The 18,354-nt window shown below is 37.3% G+C and overlaps 3 protein-coding genes across 3 annotated transcripts; 2 read left to right on the plus strand and 1 right to left on the minus strand.

Moving 5' to 3' along the window:
• The first annotated feature begins 2,906 nt into the window (after positions 1–2,906).
• On the plus strand, positions 2,907–4,638 carry LOC111793091 (serine--glyoxylate aminotransferase). The gene is made up of 5 exons (XM_087123453.1): positions 2,907–3,111; positions 3,198–3,482; positions 3,599–3,965; positions 4,030–4,240; positions 4,382–4,638. Exons 1-5 carry the CDS (start codon positions 2,907–2,909, stop codon positions 4,517–4,519), a joined length of 1,206 nt encoding a protein of 401 aa, XP_086979579.1. The 3' UTR covers positions 4,520–4,638.
• A 956-nt stretch (positions 4,639–5,594) lies between these two features.
• Positions 5,595–11,445, minus strand: LOC111793093 (NAD(P)-binding Rossmann-fold superfamily protein). Its single transcript, XM_023674824.2, has 10 exons — positions 11,105–11,445; positions 10,666–10,778; positions 10,310–10,363; positions 8,970–9,054; positions 8,641–8,746; positions 8,016–8,102; positions 7,784–7,881; positions 7,239–7,348; positions 6,470–6,925; positions 5,595–5,902 (listed from the first exon to the last, which is right to left on the minus strand). Exons 1-9 carry the CDS (start codon positions 11,391–11,393, stop codon positions 6,863–6,865), a joined length of 1,005 nt encoding a protein of 334 aa, XP_023530592.2. The 5' UTR covers positions 11,394–11,445; the 3' UTR covers positions 5,595–5,902; positions 6,470–6,862.
• A 3,633-nt stretch (positions 11,446–15,078) lies between these two features.
• LOC111793090 (scarecrow-like protein 3) lies at positions 15,079–17,429 on the plus strand. The gene has a single exon (XM_023674820.2). It carries the CDS (start codon positions 15,784–15,786, stop codon positions 17,197–17,199), a length of 1,416 nt encoding a protein of 471 aa, XP_023530588.2. The 5' UTR covers positions 15,079–15,783; the 3' UTR covers positions 17,200–17,429.
• The last annotated feature ends 925 nt before the right edge of the window (positions 17,430–18,354 follow it).

The following is an 18,354-nucleotide window of genomic DNA, read 5'->3' on the forward strand; positions in this document are numbered from 1 at the left end:
CAATATTGGTATTTTGGGTTAGCTGGATTGAAGACCCGAATAATTTAAATAGAGTTTACAGCCCTTTGTTGTAAGGCTTGAATTGAATCACGAGTTGCAGCTGCTATAGATGGACATTTTAGATAGTAAAGGTATGACCCAATGATATTAGTATTTTAGATTAGTTGGGTTGATGACTCGAGCAATGCCCTTCGAGCCAGGTTATGGGCCTATCATTGGGCCTTCTCTAGGTTGCTTAGAATCCCTATTAATATTGATTTTGCATAAGTGGGGTTAAAATTGTGACCAAATATCATACGCCTCAATTTGGAAGACATTATTGGAGTGATAGTTTGTTGGAATTATCAAATAATACAATGAAGATGAGAAGTCACGTCATGGGTATTTTAATTATTTTTTGTAATGTCCCATATGTGCATGTGAAATGTTGTATTGTATTCTATGACTATTATGCATGATAAAACATCATTTAAAACTGTGTTGAGACCGATTTCATACATGATATGATTGTTTCAATAAAAATAATTTTTTTGTGGTAACTGCACGTTGTGTGATCAAGTAGTTAGCCATTAAAGTCACTATTCGAATGACACTCAGTTTTGTTGCTTAGCTTTCGTAAAGGGAATTAGAATATTGTTTTGGACATCATGGACGATCCATAGTTTTTGGGAACTTGACATCGGCATATAAGTTGGATGATTAATGTATGTATGTGGCAGTTAGGGTCAGAGTTAGATAATTCTAATCTAAGATAGGTCCGGGGTGAATAACTCTGTTTTCTGTTTAATTACCAGTAGTATTATATCCCCTTTTACTCTTGTAAAAATAATTAAAAAAAATTTATACCGTCAATATATAGACAAAAGCTGTCTATTGATATCTCATAAATGATCTCAAAATGCTTTTAATGTATTTTTAAAAGAACTATGAAAATTTCAAAAATTTTAAAAGTTAATTGAACGTTTAAATTTTACAATATATATATATATATATATTAGAAATTAAATTTATAATTTAACCTAAGTTACTTCAAAATCAAGTGGAAAATAAAGTTGATAATAATAATAATTAAAAATAATAATAATAATAATAATAATAATAATAATGTTATGTAATGTGTGGCTCAAAATTAAGAAAAGAAAACGAGAGAATGGTTGACACTCAAACGGGAACATTATCACATTATCTTTGTTATATCTGTCTCAGTCTCAAGTTTTTTTTTTTTAAAAAAAATAATAATAATAAGCAATTATGTAACAGCAAGCAAATCTACTGTTAGTAGATATTGTCCATTTTGACCCGTTACATATTTTCGTCAGTCTCACAGTTTTAAAAGGGTCTAGTCCTACTCCGATCCCTGCTTCACACCATCCAATGACTGACTTTAATAGCATTTATAACAGTTAAAGTCTATCACTAATAGATATTATACACTTTGACCTGTTACGTCGTCAGGTTCACGATTTTAGAATGCGTTTGTGAGGGAGAAGTTTTTACCCTTTTGTAAGAAAGAAAAAAAAAAAAAAAAAGGGGTGGAATTACAGGATGTTCGGAGGCCATATAAAGGTTTGAAAGGGATAAGAGATATAATTGAAGTGAAGAAGCAAAGGCAGCCATGCAAATAATGAAAGGAACATATTTGGTGTGGGTGACGCCTAAGTGGAGCTCCCATCTTCCATTCTCTCTTATAACACACAAATTCTCACCTCTCTGCTCTTCTTTGTCATTTCCCACTTTCTCTCTGCTCCAACTTTCACGGAAATCATTCATTCTATTTCTCTCTCAAGGTTGCCTCTCTTTCTCTCTCTTTCTTTCTCTCTCTTTGTTCATCTTCATTTCATTTTGTGGCCTTTGATTGTTCATTTTCTGGGTTTTCTGTCTCTGTTTCTTTGTTTATTTATGTACTGAATCTTCATTTTGTGTTGGGATACTAATTTTGAATGTTGGGATCTGATTCTGAAGCTTGTTTAGACTTAATAGACACTGTTTTTTTTTTTTTTTTTTTTTTTTTGTTGGGAAGTGTATGGATTGAACTTGTGATTTGGTGTTGAGTTTACTTGATGCTTCATAATCCTCATTCAATAGCTTACTGAAAAGAGCATCAGTTTCTGGTTCACGGTTTGTGTACCGCTAGCAGATAATTGAGTTTTTCCTTTCGCTCAAGTCCACCGCTAGTAGATACGATCTTCTTTAGGCTTTTCCTTTCGCTCTAGCTCACCGCTAGCAGATATTGTCTTTAGGCTTTTCCTTTCAGGCTTCCCTGGTTTTTAAAATGTGTTTCCTAGAGAGAGGTTTCCACACCCTGTCTCCCTAACCGATGTGGGATCTCACAATCCACCCCCCCCCCCCTCGAGGCCCAGCGTCTTTGCTGGCACTCGTTACTTTCTCCAATTGATGTAGGCCCCCACCAAATCCACTCCCTTCGAGGCCCAGCGTCTTTGCTGGCACTCGTTACTTTCTCCAATTGATGTAGGCCCCCACCAAATCCACTCCCTTCGAGGCCCAATGTCCTTGTTGGCACATCGCCTCAGCTTCCTCGTTGGTACATCGCCTGGTGTTTAGCTCTGATACCATTTGTAACGGCTCAAACCCACCACTAACAGATATTGTCCTCTTTGGACTTTCCTTTTCGGACTTTCCTTCAAGGTTTTTAAAACGTGTATGCTAGGGAGAGGTTTCCACCCCTTATAAAAATGTTTCATTTTTCTCCATGCAACACATCAACTAATATCCATAAATTACAATATATGTGATTTTGATTGATAAGTTAGAACCAAGACCAAAAGTCTTTTTAAGTTTTAGATACAAAATTTGTAATTTAAAATGACAATCAATTTCCAACTCTCAAAAGAGTAACTTCTCTACTATTGTGTAGCTGATAAGGGAGAGAACTTTGAGAAGGAAAAATGGATTATGTTTACGCACCTGGAAAAAACCATCTCTTTGTCCCGGGGCCGGTGAACATACCCGAACCCGTTCTGCGGGCAATGAACCGAAACAATGAGGATTATCGTTCTCCTGCTATTCCTGCAATGACAAAAACTCTTCTTGAAGATGTGAAAAAGATTTTCAAATCAACTGCTGGAACCACGTTTCTGATTCCCACTACAGGTAACTTACCTTCCCTTTGAAAACACTCACCAGAACAACAACAACGACAACAACGTTGTATGTTGATCTTCATGTTTATGCCTCAGGTACTGGTGCTTGGGAAAGCGCTCTTACGAACACGCTTTCTCCTGGAGATAGGATTGTGTCCTTTCTGATTGGCCAGTTCAGCCTTCTCTGGATTGATCAGCAGCAGCGCCTCAACTTCAACGTCGATGTCGTGGAGAGTGATTGGGGCCAGGGTGCCAATCTTGATGTCCTGGAATCTAAGCTTGCATCTGATGGTGCGCACACAATCAAGGCAATTTGCATTGTCCACAACGAGACAGCCACTGGTGTCACCAACGACCTGTCAAAAGTTCGGTTCCTACTCGGTAAGCAAGGAAGGAACAAAGAAAAAAGATCATGTTTTAAGAAAATCATACAAAAACATGAAAATTTAAAGCTTCTCACTGCCTTATGATCTGTAATCTTCTGCTGAAAAACACAGATAAGTACAAGCATCCAGCTCTTTTACTAGTCGACGGAGTGTCGTCGATATGTGCACTTGATTTTCGGATGGATGAATGGGGAGTCGACGTCGCTTTAACCGGTTCCCAGAAGGCTCTGTCTCTCCCTACAGGAATTGGAATCATATGTGCCAGCCCCAAAGCATTAGAGGCATCCAAAACTTCAAAATCAGTGAAGGTCTTCTTTGACTGGAAAGACTATCTCAAGTTCTACAAACTAGGAACATACTGGCCATACACTCCTTCCATTCAGCTCTTGTATGGACTAAGAGCAGCTCTGGATCTACTTTTCGAGGAAGGTCTCGACAATGTGATCGCTCGACACAGCCGACTCGGCAAAGCAACAAGGTAAGGATACCATAAGTGAGTTACCAGAAACTTCATTGCTCTGAGTTCTGAAATTGAAATGCAGGCTTGCTGTGGAGGCTTGGGGGTTGAAGAACTGTACACAAAAAGAGGAATGGTTCAGTGACACTGTGACGGCTGTGCTTGTTCCTTCTTACATTGATAGCTCAGAAATTGTGAGAAGGGCATGGAAAAGATACAATTTGAGCTTGGGACTTGGCCTGAACAAAGTTGCTGGCAAAGTTTTCAGAATTGGACACCTTGGAAACCTTAATGAGGTAAACTACAGCTAACTAGCCTGCCTTTTGTCGAACTCGTTTTCGATGTTTTTGAGAAGTTCATGGCAACAAAACGAATCGATCCATTGAGAAGATTTGTTGAGTTTTAACCATGTTTCATTGGGTTCTTATTATTTTCAGTTGCAACTGTTGGGATGTCTTGCTGGGGTGGAGATGATACTGAAGGATGTAGGGTACCCTGTTAAACTAGGGAGTGGAGTTGCTGCAGCTAGTGCATACTTGCAGAATAACATCCCTCTCATTCCTTCAAGGATTTAATGTATCTGCCATGCTCATGTAATTAATTTCCGTTCTCTTCACCTCCAATTCTCTGTAAAAACATCTCAATATGCTACTTCTGTTATACATTTCAATTTACTCTGCTATTTGTTTGATTACCCTGACAACTTACTACTAGATCTACCTTGAAAAGCTTAAGAGTATCTTTAAATTTTTAAAAGAGTTTAAATGTAACGGCTCATGTCCACTGCTGGCAGATATTATCTTCTTTGGGCTTTCTCTATCAGATTTCCCTTCAAGGTTTTTACAATGCGTCTACTAAGGAGAGGTTTCCACACCCTTATAATGAATGTTTCATTCTCCTCTCCAACCGATGTGGGATCTCACAATCCACCTCCCTTCGGGGCCCAAAGTCCTCATTGGCACTCGTTATTTTCTCCAATCAATGAAGGACTCCCCCAATCCATCACTTTCAAAGCCTAGCGTCCTTGTTGGCACACCACCTCATGTCCACATTAGTTGGGGAGGAGAACGAAGCATTGTTTATAAGGGTGTGAAAATCTCTCCCTAGCAAACGCGTTTTAAAAACCTTGATGGAAATCCCAAAAGGGAAAACCCAAAGAGGACAATATTTGCTAGCGGTGGGCTTGGGCCATTACAAATGGCATCAGAGCTATATACCGAGCGATGTGCCAGCGAGGAGACTGAGCCCCGAAGGGGGTGGACACGAGGCAGCGTGCTAGCAAGGACGCTGGCCCCAAAAAGGGGTGGATTGCGGGATCCCACATTGATTGGAGAAGGGAATGAGTGATAGCGAGGACGTTGGGCCCAGATGGGGTGGATTGTGAGATCCCACATCCGTTGAGGAGGAGAAGGAAGCATTCTTTACAAGGATGTGAAAATCTCTACCTATCATACGCATTTTAAAAACCTTAAGGGGAAGCCTGAATGAGAAAGCTCAAAGAGGACAATGTCTGCTAGCCGTCAGCTTGGACTATTACATGAAAGGTATGAAAGGTATTAAAGAAAGTTTTGAAATGGGAGTATTTATTTTATTGAAAATGTAAGAGTATTTCAAGAATAGTTTTATTAATTTAACTAAATTTCAATGATGTAGTTAAAATATTCATCCCTATTCAAATATTCAGTCGGCACAAATTCGAGTAATCAAGTATACAAACCACAATATCCATATTATCATCTTAGCTTCAAACAACTTTTTCACTTGATTACACCAATTTTCCGGCTTGGGTTGATCCAGAATCCAGAATCCTATTTCTCCAGAACCTCAAACCCCAATGGTGGATCCAAAGAGACAAAAATAGTTCGTCTTTTTATCCTTCTGCCTTCCCTTCAGCACTCTTCCATTTTCAATCAACTCTAGAAGTAAAAACAAGTGATAAAGAGCTTTCGTTCCAGTCACTGCAATTTCATATCAGAAATTTGTTCAATTCACTTAGGATGAAACCAAACTTCACACCCATCTCTTCCCCCACCCTTTACAGGTAATGGGTTAATTCAATTGGTTCTATACTAGGGTCTTCTGCTTTTGTTTAACTTGAGCTTCTCTAATCTATTTTGCTTGCTTGTGCTTCAGAAAATTGGCTGTTCTTTTCTCCAGATTGGTATTTTTCTCTGTTATAGTGTAGTGTATGTGTAAGAACAGGGATGGTTTCTGCTGTGTTTGTTGCAACTAAAACTTTTTCTCCCCTGTTCTTCTGTGAGTTATGAAATTATGAGCTTTTTTCAGGGCTTTTAGTAAATTAAATTTAAATTGATTGAATTAAGATAATTAAGTTTTTTTTTTTTGGGTTAAAATTTTATGGTTTTTATGGTATTTATTTATTTATTCCAAGTTTAGATGTCCTAAGGCCATTCTCCTAAGTTCTTCTAAATCTTTCTTAAATGGAAACTAATTTGAAATTTGATTGAATTTCTGGAATCAAAAAATGCACAAAAGCAAAATAAAAATCTAATGCATCCCCATACCTTCTCCCTTTTGTTCAAGTCGCAGACGTCGACGACGAGCCCTTCTGGCGACGTTGACGACGTAGTGAAGACATGTCCCATGTACAGCATGTGACTGGTTTGGTAGCTCTCTCCCCTCGTGCATGACGCTTGTGCATTTTTTGTCTGTCTATCTTGGCTCTCCACTTTTCCTATCACTTATTTTCTTGTTTTACTTTTTCAGTTCTGAACTCATAGACAGATTTTGAAACATACAAAATCTATTTTGAATTTGTCATTAAACTTTTATATTACATTTAGGGAAGTGAGAGAGAGAGAAAGAGAGAGAGAGAGAGAGAGAGAGAGAGAGAGGCAAATCTCAAGTGAATAATTTACACTAAATGGAGGAGAGAGAGAGATACGTGGGGAACCAAATCACTGTGTTGCAGCTCTGAATAGTTCACTCCACTTCTGAGGATCATTCCCTGGACCCTCCCCCTGCAAAAGTTTCAAAGTTTTATTACTTTTTCAAAAGAGAGATAGAGAGATCTAACAAGAATCGACTAGTTGTAGCTTTCTATTTTTCGTTTTCAAAACTATTTTTAACAACAATAATCAGGTGATTTGTAAAGCAATACAAACGAACAGTCTTATTTGTTCTAAACATTATTTATGAAAATACAATAAAGGGGAAGAAGCAAGAGAAATGGCTTTTTAGAAATAATTATTCAACCAAGTTTTAAATTTGTTTATAAAACAGTTCTCAAAGAAGCTTTTATTCTCATAAACTGCAGCTATCTTGGAAGCTCACCTCAACTGAGTTAATTTCGTACGCCTGTCCTTCAGTGAAATCAATGTCCAGAGCCTGTATGCAAGCTTCAGCAACCACAATCCTGCTGGCCTCTCCAACAAGTTTGTCACCTGAGACCCACGAGAGGGAAAAAGAACGACATAATTTCAATGTGAACTCGAATATGTTAACTAACAAGAAAGGAACGAGAATATAATGACAAAAACGGAAAAAGATACTAATTGAAAATTGTATTAACATGTGTATACGATTGTAAATTTTCATACCTGGCTACTCACTTTAAAACTTTTTTTTTTTTTTTTTTGTTTTAAATTTTGGACCCGTTTAAGTTTAGTTTTCAAAAATAAAAAACCAAATAGTAATCAATCAGGTTATCTTATTTTCATTGTAAGTGATTAGAATTATGGAAAAGTATAGAAACAAGGCCATAAAATTAATCACTGGTAAAAAAGATTAAGGATAACGAAACTAACGGGTTCTCATACACCACATTCTATAGTGGCAATGCAACATTTGTCATTTTTACAAATTCTATAAAGTCGTACCTTGACCAAGGAGGACAGCACGCCGTTGCCCTGCTGTAGCTTTGAGCAAAGTATTAAGATCATATGAGGTGTATGGTCCATCAGTCAACCTACCAGCTCTGGAACACACAATTTTGTACATAAAAGAGAGAGTGGGTGCTCAATGTTGAAAAACAGAGTTACATGTCTAGAGTAAACAAAAAAAAAAAGGTTAGCTCAGGTAAAATAAGAAGCTCATGCCAACTACACATACCTGATTATTGTAAAGGGAAGACCTGAGTCACGAAGAAATTCCTCCCCTTGCCTTTTGTATTTGAGAACACCAAAAAGGTTCATAATGCTAGGAAAAAAATGAAACCAATTAGTGGATTGAAAGCATAGTTTGTAAAGGAGTCAAAGAAACGTATGCAGTCACAGACTCGTCTGCTTCCTATACCAAGTTGTAAACAATAACAATAAAAGGTAAATGTGTGTATTCAAGCCTCGTGCTGATTGCTGAGAAATATAAATAATAAACCATCGAAGTTTATGCCGCATGATTATCAGTCTGATTATCCTTTTGGTATTTTGACGCAGTATATATTTACTGTTTTAATTAGGAGCAATGAGGTGATACAGATACGCAACATAAAATTGATACTTGTCTGAAGATGTCAATATAGTTGAACATTCTGAAGAAACAAACATCAGTTTGACGAACTAGAGAACACATCCTTAGACTCTATGGTTATAAGAGATGACAAATTTTAGTGGGTCTGATCTCTCCAAATGATGCAGGTTATGCTTTTTAGAAGAAACACTTTTAGCATGGACTCTAATAAACCAATCTTTATTATTTCCTAGAAGAATTATTCTCGACAGTGAAAAGAGTGACCTACCTCCATGGCAATTCATTGAATTTGGTTACACCTATTGATGAAACAAGAACTACTCTTTTTACTGATCGAGGAAGTGCTGATATAAGGTTTCTCACACCCTCCCAATCTACAGTCATAAGTTCATAGTCAGAAAGTGCCGAGAAGCATAGGTATAATAATAGGTGTGTTAGTGTGCTTACGAGTATTCGAAGATATGCAACTATAAATCTAGAGAATGGAAACAAAAACATTGTCCGATGTTTATATTGATTTCAACAAAGATCTATAGGTCTAAGTTTCTAGCCAAAACGCCAAAATGTAGCATCTGATATCAACAGTATAATCCTAACCTACTCGTTCAGGAGTGTTATCCCCATCCCATCGCTTTGAAGGGAAGGCTGTTGTTCCTGTGCAGCAAATCACATGCGTGACACCCTAACAGATGATTATCAGACAAATAAAAAAAGACATATTAAATTTATAAACAATTGATACTACCAAAAGTGTTCAGTTATAATATTTTAAAATAAGAAAGAACAATAAAAATCATATCTATCAATAGAGTTCTATGAAGAGAGAGAAAAAAAAAAACTAAAATCAACAATTACAATCCAAAACGAGGACTACTTAATCTATTCCAATATAATTCAAAAAGGAATCTGAAAAAATATATATACATATAAATCTGTAAGTTCCCAAAAGGGAGAAAAAAAAAAAAAAAAAAAAAGTGAAGTCTGCGGTAATAATAGACGAGGGATCCAACTGTTAAGTCCAAGATCATAGCCCAACGCTAGCCTTCTTGAGAATGCGAGAACAACATGCCAATAGTATGGTTTATTATTTAGGTTCATATTTATTTCAATCTAATTTATATTGTAATTTTTGGTTTCTAGCTTGTTCTTATTATAATAACAATAACCATAATCATTAATCGTTTAACTTTAGGTTCACAATTTTTTCAATCTAATTTATATTGTAATTTTTGGCTTCTAGCTTGATCTTATTATAATAACAATAACAATAATTATTAAAATTTTAACTTTTTGTTTTCCGTCATTATCTATTTCAAAATTTGCATATAAAGAACCATGGAACCTTCACCTATCCCCACAATGGAATGACATTGTCCACTTTGAGTATGAACGCTCGTAGCTTTACTTTTGGTTTTCCCACAAAACCATATACCAATGAGAATAATTGTCCTCAGTTATATACCTATGATCAATCTCTTCCTATGATCAATCTCTTCCTAGTGAATGTGGGATTATGTTTGCACTCCTAACATGATACTTCCCTCTACATGAGTAAAGAGGCAATCTTCCCTCCTCACTTAATAAAAGTACGTTTCTCTCTTTCCCTTGGTTTTGTATCTCCATAGACAGGAGGAAAGAGCCATTTTTCACTATTCATGAGGAACAAGAGTTCATCCATGCCAAAAGTCTGATTCCTCATGAGAGGAGCTAGGGAGAAGAGAACAAACAGTACAATTTCAAGCAAGGTTAGTGTCAATATGAAAAGATTGAAAGTGGCTAAAAGCTGATAATTATAGGCAGTGCAGCCGTGCCAAAGGTGTGCCCGAGAAGAATCAAATGAGTTCAGGAGTTTTTCTACAATTAAAGCATTGTTAAGGAATTTGATACAGATACAAAATGGTAAGGTAATGTAATGTAATATAATCAAGATCACAAACCTCAAATATAGATGGATCTAGGTCGTCTGGGTTCCTTGTATCACCTTTGCGTACCTGTCAAATTTAAAACTCTCTGTAACAACAAAGACTACTTGAGAGTATGGTGAAACTTTTAAAAATCAACATATTTTCCAGACCACATAGGGCAATGAATAAGAAGTTGCATCAAACATTCTAACTTGTTCCTAATCACATCAATGGTAATAGAAATCGAAGCCAATCGATCAAAGTGACACAATAGCCTTTTAGATCCCAAGTCCTCTCTCTCTATATGCTATACTCAACCGAGCAAAATGGGGCACGAAACCATTAGCTACCGTGCCATGTCCTTGCACAACTAAGAGAGATCATAGTACCTGTAACATATCTTCGTCTTGTTCACCAAATAATGTAGTTGCTTTCTCGGGGTCTCGCAGTAACAGGCGTAATTTGACATTCCGGTCAAGCAAAGCTGCTGCCACCAACTGTCCTATAAAAGAAAGTGAAAACATCAAACCAAGCACATAAATCACCTAACGGACAAAACAAATCCTCCAATATAGATCGTTGATTACTAGGGCATAATCTCACCATGCAAGAACTAGCAAGTATAACAGCTAAAAACTGTACCAAAATCACCACAACCTTCCTCACTAAGAACTACAACCGATACACTCAATTTTAAAAGATTCATGACGAGATTAAATTAAACTAACAACCTAACACAACCTGATTCAGTTTAACTTAATCAATTCATCATGTACGTCCATATATATTCTACGGAAAAATGCAGAGGAGAATTCAGATAGAACATACCGACGCCTCCGGAAGCGCCGACGACAAGGACGAGTTTAGAAGATGCAACAGGATCAGTTTTCGACTCGCGGATCGACTCTGAACTTGGAGATTGAACAACTTCCTGATTGATAACACGAATGGCTGCGGATCGTCCTCTACAGCTTGAAATGCTCTTCCGAATTTGGTTATCGGAAAACGAACACAACGGATGAAGGCCAAAGAGAGGAACTCTTTGAAATGTTTTGTGAAAATTACCAAGTGGAAGATGAAATTCCGGGATGAACGAGAGAGAGAGATTAGAAGCCATTGATGAGAACAGAGAAAACAAGCAGCAAGAGCAACAGTGAAGAAGAAACTGATTACCTGAAAATTAATAGGTATATGAAATTTACATATATGCTAAAAATAGTGTAATTATTATTGAAATTAATAACAATAACCTAATTTGAATTCTAAATTGTAAAAGTTATTCTAATCACACGTTTAATAACCGTGAGGCGGACCATAGGTAACGGGTCAAAGCGGACAATATCTACTAGCAATAGACTTGGGCTATTACAAATGATATTAGAGTCAGACACTGAGTTGTATGCCAGTGAGGACGTTGGACCCCTAAAAGAGTGGATTATGAGATTCCACATTGGTTGGAGCCGAGCGAAGCATTCCTTGGAAACAAGAGTGTGGAAACCTCTCCCTAGCTTACTTATTTTAAAAATTGTAAGGTTGATGACGATATATACCGGATTAAAACGGACAAAATCGACTAGCGATGAGCTTGGGCTGTTACACCAACAACTATTGAACTTCATCTTAAACAGTCATCTATTTGTTTAGCACTATTTTAGAAGACTACTGTACCATGAATCTTCACTACGACTATACTTATGAGGCTCACCCAGCCTTTCGAAGTTCACAACGAAATGAAACGAGTCTAAATTAAACTACACAATAATAAATAAACAATATCGAATTAATTTTTTTATTTTATTAAATTCGAACCTCTAACCTCTTAATCGATGAATATATCCATTATAATTGAGTTATATTCATTTTTGCCGGATTAATAATATTTACCTATTTAATTTGGAATAAAAGTAATTCCAATATCATCATTTTATTATGTATTTATCACAAAAAAAAGGAGAATAATATATAATAAATAATATTTCAAAACACTAATAATAATTATTTATAATTTTCCTTTTCAAGAGAGGAAAAAAAAAAACCTATAAACCACCATATTGGGCAGATATTTTAGAACTCATTTTGTGGTAAGATTTGGAGTTACTTTGTGTGGTCATGATCCTTCCACGTGGCTGGTTATATCCATTCCACCTCAGCTCCCCACCAAAAAAAAATATTTTTGTGATTTAAATTAATTACAACATTTAAAATTATATGGACCAAATTTATAATGCAGTAATTCAATAATAACATTAAGATATTTTAATTTAAATTTATAATTACACATAAAATTCTTTTGTAAGTATAATTTCTCGATAGTTATTAGTGATTGGCTCGAATATATCTCTTCTAAATGTTTCTTATAAAAAAAAGGTTTCCCTCCCTGTAACGGCTGTAACGACGTATTTGTGTGAATATAGGAATTTATTAATCTTCTGTCTTTTATTGTAATTTTGATGTTTTATGTAACACTACCTTCTAAATTCTTAATTTTGATCCAAATTCTAAACACGAGTCGTTATAATAGCTATGAGAATCTCCTCTAAAGCATGTCAAGGGTATTTTGTAGCCAAGTCCGATCAAATAGACGTCCTAGTACGAGTTATAAAGACAGACTCCAACCCAACAAAATCCAACCAATACCATAGTTACAAAAGGTAAAATCGGCTTCACCACATGACGTGAGCCCCTCGATCTTATTGTACTCTATTTAAAAAACGGTAAGTATGAGCTCGATGATTCTTTTCTAAACTGTCAAGGCCTAGCCAATTGTAGGAGTTAGGAGTAAAATGTACAAACGAAGACAATGGTAGCTTTTGATCGATAATATTCCAAAAATGACACTATTTTTTAAAATGGTTTATTATTGTCGTTGAAAAATCACAATTATTGATATGCTATTGACCCGTGCTACAATTATATATATTTGTCCAAGATTAGGATACAAAATAATATATGTAAATTATTGTTATGAAATAATAAACATAACCACTTTCCGAAGTTTGACCGTGATATCATTTGTAACAGCTCAAGCCCACTGCTAGTATATTGTCTATTTTTGCCCAGACAGAGGATACAATTTTAAAACGTGTCAGCTAAAGAGACGTTTTCCACATTTTGGTAAGGAATGCTTCGTACCCCTGTCCAAGGGACGTGGGATCTCACAATTCAATTTAGATCTCCAAAAATTTTAATCTTTTCGATTTCAATTTGGTCCTCTAATGATTGTAAAACATATTTTTCCCTAAAATTACGGGTGAAAATATAATATATAATCTAAGGGTGTTTATGGATAGTTACAGACATTTTTAGATCAAACCCAATTGTTTGAACCGTAATTTTTTTTTTTGTTTTAACCCAAACAACATTTATTATATAATGAATTCGGAATCATGTATTTATATCTTCATTTTTTTCTTTATTTATTTATTTTCAAACATTGAGTTAATATTTTGAACTGAATTTCAATATATTCTATAAATAATCGAAAAGTAATTATTGAATTAAACAAATATATAGCAAAAAAAATTGCCATCTAAATTAATTTTAAGATAATTCACGAGCAAATCCAACCCAACCCAACCCACACGATCCAGGCTGGATTAAATTTTTTTTGAATCTTTAAAAGGAATAACCCGTACCTAAACTAAATATTTAAATGATAAGGACTAAATTGAAAGAAAAAAAAAGAATTAAAAAATTGAATTAATGAAGAAGTGGGGGATGAATGTGGTTTTGGAAGGTAGCTTAACCACCATGTCCTTTTGTGTTAATAGAGGGGAAGATAATACAAAATGTATGGTCATTTTCACTTCAAGACAAAACAAAACAAGACAATTTTGGGTTTTGGAAGCACATTGGTTCAACTCTTTCTTGCACTCTCTCCCCCACCACTTAGCCCCAACAATGGCTACCCTTTTGGACTTTTCTTTGTTTTGGGAATATTATAACCCCACCCCCTCCCCCATGGATTCCCTTTCCTCCCAACATCAAGACAAAACGCTTCTAAACTCGTTTCCTTTACCTACTCTTTTTAGATTCGAGAAGGAAACGAGTGCCAGTGAGAACGCTAGGCCTCGAAGGAGGATGGACTGTGAGATCCTACATCGGTTGAAGAGAAAGCTTAAATATGATAATATTTGCTAGTAGTGGATTTGGGTTGTTATGAGTGATATTAGAGCTTGACACTAAGTGGTGTGCATGTTGGACCCCGAAGGAGGTAGACTGTGAGATCCCGTATTGTTTGGAGACAGGAACGAATGTCAACGAGAATGTTGGGTAACGAGTGGATTGTGAGATACTATATCGGTTGGAGAGGGAAACGAAACATTCTTTATAAGAATGTGGAAATCTCTCCCTAGAAGTCACGTTTTAAAAACCTTGAGGGGAAACTAAAAAAAGAAAGCTCAAATAGGACAATATTTGCTAGTGGTGAATTTGGGCGGTTATAAATGATATTAGAGCCAGACACCACGCGGTGTGCATGTTGGACCCCGAAGGAGGTGGACTATAAGATCCCATATTGTTAGGAGACAGGAACGAATCCCAACGTTTGTGAGATACCACATCGGTTGGAGAGTGGAACGAAACATTTTTTCTATAAGGGTGTGGAAATCTCTCTCTAGTAAACGCATTTTAAAAACTTTGAAGGAAAACACGAAACAGACAATATTTGATAACGGTGGAGCCAATGGTGAGCGGATTTGAGAAAAGATAAGATTTGAAATGATGTTGCTCGTGTCTATCCAAGAGTGTAAAACTGGCGCAACGTTAACGTTGAAGTTTTTCCCTGGTTTTGTGCAGGAAGAAGAAAACAGGAGGCTAAGCTTCTCAGAAATTCCATATTCCCCACTTTAGAGTAAAGGACAAGAAATGAATGACGACAAAGCGATCATACCACCACGCTTTGTCGACAACGTAGTCATCTCATGGAGGACTGAGAGAGAGAGAGAGAGAGAGAGAAAGAAACAGAAGCCTTTTCAAAGCAGCGGAGGAGCTTTAATTGAATTGAATCGAACCAGACTGATGATGAAAACAGAGGAAACCCACCCACACTCGCAACCCTTTTCTGGACTCTGAAAGATTCAAGTACCGACACTTTTCGATTTTGGATTTTTCTTCCAGATTTCATCTGGGTTTTCGGTTCTTTACAAAACCCAATAACCCTTTCTCGATTCATCCATGTTCTTGTTCTTGTTCTTCCTGGTCGTTCTCTGCTCTGATGAACTGATGATTCGTGCTGCTTAACTAGTTTGTTTATTGTGATATTTCGATTGAAATCTTCTGTGTTTCCCTTTTGAGTTTTTGTTCTTGTCTCTCTTAATCATTCTCAGCAGCAAACCCTTTTTGTCTTTTGCCCTCTAATCTGTTCCATTTCTTGGATTGTACTATCTCCTATGAGTTCTTTGAGAAATGATCATGAAAACTGAGGATTTTGCTATCTTTTGTGTGCAATATCCATAAGAACTTGCTGGTTTCTGTGAATTTGATCCTCTGTTTCACTGCATTGAGCAATGTTTCAAGATGAAGGCACATCCTCCATAACTTCTTCCCCTCTCCAGTTCTTCACAATGATGTCTCTTTCTCCTAAACTGGGCTCTCCATATCCATGGCTTAGAGAGCTCAAATCTGAGGAGAGGGGCTTGTATTTGATCCACTTGTTGCTTACTTGTGCTAACCATGTGGCTGTTGGTAGCCTTGACAATGCTAATCTTGCTCTTGATCAGATATCCCATCTTGCTTCTGCTGATGGCGATACAATGCAGCGGATAGCAGCGTATTTCGCCGAGGCTCTCGCCGATCGAATCCTTAAAACTTGGCCTGGCCTTTATAAGGCCTTTAACTCCACAAAGATACCTGTGGTTTCAGAGGAGATTCTTGTTAAGAAGCTGTTTTTTGAGGTGTTTCCATTCCTCAAGGTGGCTATTGTGCTTACTAATCAGGCTATTGTTGAAGCCATGGAAGGGGAAAAGATGATTCATATCATTGATCTAAATGCCAATGAAACTGCTCAATGGCTTGCACTTTTGCAAGTTTTGAGTGTCAGGCCTGAAGGGCCTCCCCATTTGAGAATCACTGGGGTTCATCAACAGAAACAGGTTCTGGATCGAATGGCTCGTCGGCTGACCGAAGAAGCTGAAAAGTTTGATATCCCGTTTCGATTCGATTCGGTCGTGTGCCGATTAGAGGATCTTGATATGGAAAAGCTTCGTGTGAAAACAGGGGAGGCTCTGGCTATCAGCTCAGTTCTTCAGTTGCATACCCTTTTGGCAGCTGATAATGAAGTCCTGCAAAAGTCATCTCCATTAGCAGGAAAGAGTGCCAATGGAGTTCATTACTCGAGATACCAGCACCCGAACCAAACCAACTTGAGTGAGTTACTCGAAAAGGATTCGGTTAACGGGTGCAGTCCGAGTCCCGATTCAGTATCTTCATCAGCATTATCTCAAGCCAACGTGACGAAGATCGACAGCTTCTTGAATGGATTGTGGAGTTTGACGCCGAAGGTGATGGTCGTAACCGAACAAGATTCTAACCATAATGGTGCAACACTTATGGAGAGATCACTAGAGGCTCTCCACACATATGCAGCAATCTTTGATTGCTTGGAATCTAATATGTCAAGAACATCCCTAGAGAGGTTGAAGTTGGAAAAGATGCTATTTGGGGAAGAGATTAAGAACATTATAGCTTGTGAGGGAGGTGAAAGGAAGGAACGACACGAGAAGCGTGAGAAATGGAGTCAACGGTTCGATCTCGCGGGGTTCAGGCATGTGCCTTTGAGTTATTATGGCATGTTGCAGGCAAGGAGCCTGCTGCAGGGGTATGGTTGTGATGGTTATAAGCTGAAGGAAGAGAATGGTTGTGTTATGATTTGTTGGCAAGATCGTTCGTTGTTCTCGGTATCGGCTTGGAGGTGTTGTAAGTAGCAATATTATCTGGTAGGCTAAAGAATTCTTCATTCCGATTAGATCAGTGTCGGAGAACGATTGTGATGTCGTCGGGTCTTCATGTCTGATGAAACTGTATCAGCACATTTGTTTTAGTTTTCTCATTCTATGTGTTGCTGAAGAGTACTGACGTTTGGTCTCATCATGGTTCATTTTTTGTATCAGAGGGAATTCAATATTAACTTGTTCTAGTTTGTACATTGAAACCATATTCAATCTCTCTGTCACATACACCAAATCCTCTTTCTTTCACGTTTAAAGCTTTTTTTTCCTACCTGATTTGCTACCATGGGTGCAACGGCCCAAGTCCACCGGTAGCAGATATTGTTCTCTTTGAGCTTTCCCTCAAGGTTTTTAAAACGTGTTTGCTAGGGAGAGATTTCCACACATTTATAAAGAATGTTTCGTTCCTGTCTCTAACCAATGTGAGATCTCACAATTCACCCCCTTCGGGCCAGTGTCTTTGCTAACACTCGCTTCTCTCTCTAATCGATGTGGGATCTCACCATTCACCCCTTTCGGAGTCCAGCGTCCTCCCTGGCACACTACTCGATTTAGATTGTGAGATCTCACATTGGTTGGAAGTGGGAACGAAGCATTCTTTACAAAGATGTGGAAACCTCTCACTAGCAGACGCGTTTAAAAACCTTGAGGGGAAGCCCGAAAAGGAAACCCAAAAAGGACAATATTTGTTAAGAGTGGACTTGGGCCGTTACAATGGGTTTCTAGCTATGGACTTGAGCCGTTACAATGGGTATCAATGATTACCATACAAGACACATATCCAATCCTTAACAGGACATAGCATCAAGACTTCATTGAAAATGTAAACAAAACCCGACTGTCAAAGAAACCGATCCTAAACTTTCAAAGAGGTGAATGGTAAGAACAATAGCAGTAACATGAACAGAGCCACAGAAAAATCTGAACAAACTATCAATCAGTATCCCAAAAACTGCAAAAATGAATCACATTCAATTTCTATTGGATGAAGTAGCAATTTCTATGGATTCACAATGGAGACCATTGTTACAGTCAGCCTCTCAGCCAGTAACTACGATCTTTCAAAGCTGCAATCCCCTTCAAATCCCGGATTGACTTCATGAAAAGTTTCCATCAGTATTTGTTCAATCA

Source organism: Cucurbita pepo, chromosome 4 (assembly GCF_057944985.1).
Source record: "Cucurbita pepo subsp. pepo isolate OVF chromosome 4, ASM5794498v1, whole genome shotgun sequence".
NCBI lineage: Eukaryota > Viridiplantae > Streptophyta > Magnoliopsida > Cucurbitales > Cucurbitaceae > Cucurbita > Cucurbita pepo.

Bases quoted from the DNA above. Each gene is read 5' to 3' on its own strand.
- LOC111793091 (XM_087123453.1), top strand. From the start codon at position 2,907: ATGGATTATGTTTACGCACCTGGAAAAAACCATCTCTTTGTCCCGGGG. The intron at 3,112-3,197 runs GTAACTTACCTT...TTTATGCCTCAG, and splicing joins GTTTCTGATTCCCACTACAG to GTACTGGTGCTTGGGAAAGC. The intron at 4,241-4,381 runs GTAAACTACAGC...TATTATTTTCAG, and splicing joins ACCTTGGAAACCTTAATGAG to TTGCAACTGTTGGGATGTCT.
- LOC111793093 (XM_023674824.2), bottom strand. From the start codon at position 11,393: ATGGCTTCTAATCTCTCTCTCTCGTTCATCCCGGAATTTCATCTTCCA. The intron at 10,364-10,665 runs GTACTATGATCT...TAAATTTGACAG, and splicing joins AAGACGAAGATATGTTACAG to GTACGCAAAGGTGATACAAG. The intron at 9,055-10,309 runs GTTTGTGATCTT...ATCATCTGTTAG, and splicing joins TAGATCCATCTATATTTGAG to GGTGTCACGCATGTGATTTG.
- LOC111793090 (XM_023674820.2), top strand. From the start codon at position 15,784: ATGTTTCAAGATGAAGGCACATCCTCCATAACTTCTTCCCCTCTCCAG.